Source organism: Rhagoletis zephyria, unplaced genomic scaffold (genome assembly GCF_001687245.7).
Source record: "Rhagoletis zephyria isolate East Lansing unplaced genomic scaffold, Rhagoletis_zephyria_1.1 Rzeph_scaffold_07777, whole genome shotgun sequence".
Classification (NCBI taxonomy): Eukaryota; Metazoa; Arthropoda; class Insecta; order Diptera; family Tephritidae; genus Rhagoletis; species Rhagoletis zephyria.
This window is the reverse complement of record NW_016164859.1, coordinates 10,413-16,740: the sequence shown is the minus strand read 5'-3', so window position 1 is coordinate 16,740 and position 6,328 is coordinate 10,413. Positions and strand designations below refer to the sequence as shown.

General features: G+C 39.7%; 1 protein-coding gene across 1 annotated transcript; it reads right to left on the bottom strand.

Moving 5' to 3' along the window:
- Positions 1-3,776: 3,776 nt before the first annotated feature.
- Positions 3,777-5,452, bottom strand: LOC108374509 (octopamine receptor Oamb-like; the record flags this gene model as incomplete). Its single annotated transcript, XM_017630480.1, has 1 exon — positions 3,777-5,452. A coding segment is annotated over one exon (905 nt), but the record flags the coding sequence as incomplete, so codon positions are not given.
- Between the last annotated feature and the right edge of the window lie 876 nt (positions 5,453-6,328).

The window sequence follows — 6,328 nt, the reverse complement described above, 5'->3', positions numbered from 1 at the left end:
TGTAGCATTGATACCTTGTATGTAGGATGCCCGTTTGAAAGCGTCACGCCAGACTGTCGATCCGTAAAGGAGTATCGACCTCACAACCCCTGCCAAGACTTGTCTAGCCTGCTGGCGTACCTCCCCTATGTTCGCCATTAATCTGGACAAGGCTGCTGTTGCTATCGCTGCTTTCTTGTTTGCTGATTCCAGGTAGTCCCGGAAACAAAGGCGGTGGTCAATCAAGACCCCGAGATATTTTACATACGGCTTGGACTTTATAGTGGTGTCTCCTAATCTGATTCTCACTTTTTCCACCTTCTTTCGGCTAGTGGTAAGAACGGCTTCAGTCTTGGGCTGCCAGTGTTAGCGATTTTTCTCTTAACCACTCCTCAGCTACTTTTATAACTCTCTCTGCGATGGCTACTATTTTGTCCAGCGTCTTAGCTGTAACGACGTCATCCGCGAAGCCTATGGATGTGACCCCTTTAGAACAGCAAGTCGCAGGATGCCATTATACATAAGGTTCCACAAAATGGGTCCTAACACTGATACCTGAGGTATGCCCGCCATTATTTCATATTCCACGAAACCACTGTCGCTGTGGTAGCGCAACACTCTATCACTCAGATAGCTGGAGATGATTTTTTGCAAGTACCTTGGTACATTTAGGCTGTCAAGTGTGTTTAGTATATTCGCCCTTTTGCAGGTACGTATTAAACACCCTTGCAAATATCTCCGGCCTGGTACTGATCGCTTTGTTAAGGGCGATGTTTGGGACACCGTCTGGTCCTGGCGCTTTATTAACCATGAGTGTGCTCTCTGCGTTGAGCACTTCTTCGGTAGATACAACCGGGATGCTGGCGACAGACTCGCTTACTAAGTTCCTGATGAATTTGGACTGCTGCGGAAAGAGTTCCTTCACAATTTGCTCCATGAGTATTGGGCAAGTTGGTTGTGTAGTTCTCTTTAACTTTTTCATTACTAGCTTATAGGCAAATCCCCACGGGTTACTATTGACTGTAACACATAGCTCTTTAAACATTTTTCGCTTACTGTCCCGAATCGCATCCCTCAGGAGCTTTCTACTATCCTTGCATGCCTGTCTCAGCTGTAGGGCATTTGTTGCGTAACGTGAATGCTGGCATATGCGTCTAGCTCTGTTGCACTGCAATCGCAGTAGCGCGATGTGGTCGTTCCACCAGTGCCTAACGCATACACCGTACAGTACATAGGGTTGTGTCTTTTGCGGCAGCTTTGCCTCATCATAGTGATATCGCATGCCGTTGTAATCGCCCTCATAAGCTCCGACGCTGACGGTTCCACTGATAGTGATGTTTCTGCCTCGTTGAAAGCTACTTCGAAAGCTTTTCGTCGAAGTGTTTGGCTTTCCAACCTATGCTTCTATTGGGGAACGCCGTGCTTGCGCTTATTTTGTCGGTATCAATTACGATTGCGCGGTGATCGCTGTGGGTGTAGCAGTCGCTGATTAGCCATTTAGCATCTCTGCTCAAACCTCCGCTTATGAATGAGAGGTCTATGATGGAAAAAGTCCCGTTTCTGAAAAAGGTATTCTCGCTGCCGTTATTGAGCAACACCCAGTTGAGTGAGGCTAGCGCATCGCGGAGTTCTCTAACTTTTGGGTTTGTTCTTTTACAACCCCATTCAACTGCTCACGCATTAAAGTCTCCTGCGATGAGCGCTGCGCTTCTTAGTCTAGCGTCGTGCACTAGTTCGGTAATGATAATAATGAAGCTAGCCAAGTCTGTACTGGGTGGAATATAGCAACTGTAGACGTACATGTTGTTTATTTTTGCGCACACGAACCCGACCGTTGACAAAGGTGCTACGAGTTGTTTCGGAGAATTTCCGCAACTCCAAATAGCGAATTTTCCAGTTAAATTACTGACCCACGAAACTCCATCCGTGTTGTTATATTGTTCGCTTAGTATAGCTACGTCTATGCCTAACGCATACACCGTCTGGCCAAAAAGATCTTGGGCCGCTTCGCAGTGATTTAGGTTAAGCTGTAGCACCTTCAAAGTGTTTGTCTTTTTTCCATCGATGCTTTCACCTGCTGGAATGCTGGACACATTCGGCTCCCAGTCGCGTGACTGCCATTTGCTACGCCTGATGGTGGGTTCGAACATGCGCTCGCCTTATGGTCTGATTTGCCGCATCTGAAGCAGAGACTAGAATGGTCCTGTTCACTTCGGCAGTTACGTGCCACGTGTCCGAAATCATGGCATGTGAAGCATCTAGTGAGGATCACCTTTTCCCTTATACGGCATATAACCCACCCGATACGAATTTTCGATTGGTCCAAGAGCTTCTAATGACAGACTGACTGTGCATGTTTGAGTTCCTCCATAGGCAGCGCGCATGGATCGAACCGCTGATGGCACATATGAATCTGTTAAACGGGCTCTGCGTGTTAGCGGTTACCCAACGCATAGCACTTAACATGTAGAATTCTGTTAGGTTTTGATTTAGCAGTGCAAGTATGCATAACTGTGTGTGCTATGACATGCCCTGACTTGTTTGTCTCAGTTTCAGTTTTGCTATCGCTACGAGTTGTTTCGGGGCGCGCATAATTATTTAAAAATATAAGGTTTGAAGCCAACCGGGGTTTGTCAGTGGATATATAATTCATGTGAATTATAATTTGAATGTATTTATTTAGCCAAGGAAAAAGCAAAGCAGTATACTTAAACCAGCACTTTCTGCAGATATTGACCTGGGTTTTCGCACGACTATTCCTGTCTCATCGTTTCTTTCTAGGAAACTCTTACCACCATATACATACATATGTATTATTTACACTAGTAACTATTTATGTATTTGTTATGCCTAATATATGCAAATAAAAGAAGAAAGTAAACACAACAACCATCGAGTAACTTTTTATTTGTGTCAAACTGAAACTTTTTTTCCAATAATAAACGGTTAGCTGATTCACGTCTACAGCAAGTACACAAAATTAATTGAAAACTTGTATCAACCAAAGCATTGTTTATATTTGCTCAACAATGATTTTATTTAGCTAACGATATTGTCCAATGAAGGTAGTCGTTTTGTAATTATTACCAAGTATATGTACATTTGTCTCAACTAGAAGTCTCAAGTAAATTGCAGACTTTCGCGAACTAGTTATTTATTCGCTATATCCAACTATGCTGCTTGGTCACTATAACGAAATCTTGGTAATTATAACTAAACCTTTTTCTGCGTGTATATGTTACCGGTCGAAGCCGACCTTAGGACAAACCAGTTTTGCCTTGGCTAAACTAGAACAGAGGCCACAGTATTTTTGCGCAGAACTTCTTTCCGCGAAGGCAGCTTCCGGTCGCACTTAAAAAAATTACCCTCTTTGGTCCAACTCCAGGTACGCGGTCCACAATATTATTGCGTCCAACTTCTTTCCGCATTGGACGGATATATTGGACCAAGGTAGAACTAGTTTGTCTTAAGATCGGGTTTGGCTGGTAACATATACACCCCGCAACAAACGATAGCACATCACAATTTTTACCAGTTTTGACTACTTCTCTTTTGATTTAATGTTCATTATTTTTATATAAAAGTATAGCTCTTTATCTAACAAATACCATATACACCTAAATTTCAGACTTTGTACAAAAATTCCACATACTTTTCATCCCAATTCCATGCATTTTAACTTTAATTTCTAGAACAATTTGGGGTATGCAGTTTTATAGCTTATTCTAGTATAATAAAGTGCAAATTTTAATTTGCTAAAAAATCGCGCGGATTTTTAATAATTTTTTTACTAACGGTGTTATGCACTCTTTTCAAATAAAAAATTACTTAGTATGGCAGAAAAATGCGTGATACCGTCTACAAAAAAAAAATTTCAAAAATCAACGCGATTTTTTAGCAACTTAAAACGTGCACTTTATACTAGAACTTAATGATCTATAAAATTGCATACCAAAAATTATTCTAGAAATTAAAATTAAAATGTATGGAATAGGAATGAAAAGTTTGTGGAATGTTTATAATGTATGTACAAAGTCTGAAATTTAGATTTATATGGTATTTGTTAGGTAAAGAGCTATACTTTTATATAAAAAATAATGAACATTCAAACAATTAAAAGAAACGTAGTCAAAACTGGTAAAAATGTTGATGTGCTATGGTTTGTCGCGGGGCGTGCATTACTTTTTCCCACTGGGCCATTACATACATAAATACATATGTACATACATTTGTATTTTTATTCCTAAACAAATTTGTTATTATTTATAATTCCTTGTTTCTTAAAAACAATCATCCAAAGTATCAAAATAGTTAAATGCTTTCTTTATTTTTTGTGCCAAATCAAAATATTGACAGTCGCTTTTAGCGCTGTCTATAAAAGCCTGCGAATGACTCTGCCATTTTCATCAGATCCAGCACTGGAACAGGTATTACGATTATGGGCTCATATAAGAACTCGGCGAGGACTTCATCACCAGCGGATAACAACCTTCGTACAGTGGGTCATTCAAACTGGTCTTTCGGAATCCCAAACTACTCTGAGAGCTTAAACTAGTTCCCAACGATCGTCATCTGTGATCACTACTTAATGAATAATGTAATTCACTTTCGTCGGCTAATGAATGCGCAGCTGCGCTGGGTGTGATGCTGGGAGTACGTTCTCGAATACGCCCTGCCGACATGTCGCTACCTCGTCGAATACTCTTCAAAGAAATGCTTTCTTGTGAGCAGGAGCAATGACAAATAATGAGCTTAAAAGCGTAGCGAAAGTCTTTTGAAAAAAGTGCATAAATCATTGGATTTACGGCGGAATTACAGTAACCTAGCCAAAAAAGAATGGAAAAAAGAAGAGGATCAATGCAGTCTTGGCAAAACCCCCGAATAACATAGATGGTGAAAAATGGCAGCCAGCATAAAATGAAGAGTCCTACAATTATGGCAAGTGTTTTTGCAGCCTTCGTTTCCATTCGAAAACGTTTAACTTGCGTTTTGATACTTCGGCGACCGATTTTCTTATTCTGATATTGCAATTGCTGTTGCATATGGTGTTGGCTTATATCAGTTTCTTCAATAATCTTACGAACTTGCAAATATGAGTTATTGCCTTTCTGTTGGGCTAAGAGTTTTGATTCGGTGGTTTCAGTGCCTTTGGCTGAGCTGTAGTGCACTGCGCAAAGCATGCTCCCACTACCGGATGATTGATGTTCACGTATACCAGTTGGTTCGCTATTACTTAGGTCGTTGATAGTTTCACTGGATGCATAGGAAATAGATATCTTAATTTTATCATGTTGGAGTGGACGTCGTGTAGTGTACTTTGAAAGACGTTCAGGAGATGGTGTCCCCAGTGTGGTAGTAGTACTCTGAGAACTGCCATTACTATGTGTGGAATCGTGCTGGTTCGCACTACGGCCTCGGTGAATTCGCAACGTTAGGCGCTGATCGTCAAAGCGCGAACTGATGCCCTTGGATCCTAATGAAAGCACAGAGAAAAAAGACATATAATCGGACAAATATTAATATTAGAAGGGAAATGTTCTGTATAATATCGGTTAGCTTGAGGCTGGTACAAAAAATTAAGGTGGCGTGACATCACCCACCTTTTCCACTTAAAAGAGGTTTATAATCCTATCAACAGAAAACTCCTTTCTCTTACCGCAGTAAGTATTATGCATACGGTGACCAGATTTCTGTGGACAAAAATCGGGAAATTTCTAAAGCATCTAATTCGAACATATTTACAATATTTAAAACAAAACAAAGAGAAAAAAAGTTGAAAAATGGTCGCAAAAATTTATAACCCCCAATATATACGGTGGCGAGAATGTAAATAGAGAAGAGACATTTTGGCAAGTTTTGGCTACTTTTCTTTGTTTAAAAAATGTTTATTATTTTCTTATGAAGATATACTATCTAAAAAAATGTGTAAATCAAAATTTCAAACTTTTTAGAACATTAATAAAATTTCGACGAATTTTAACAAATGAATACCGTTGTAAGCGACATATTTATAAGTTTCCAGGAATGGAAAAAAACGTTTTTGATGACGCACATAAAGTCATTTGATTTAGTTTTCCAATTTTTCGGTGCAGCAGTGTCCAAGAAACTTGTCCGTAAATTAAAATATATATCTATATATATCTTTCAAGTCAAGATTTTCAAAATTTTAATGATAGAAAAACGTTTTATATCCAAATTCCAATGGATGATAACACGTTTTTCCAGTAAGCGCAGCATCTTAGCTGGTGGTGCTTACAACTTTTTTCGACGAATTATTACATTAATTATATAGCAATAAGAGGTCTTTGATTGCTGATCACAGGTCATTTTATAAAAATTGGAGAAATGC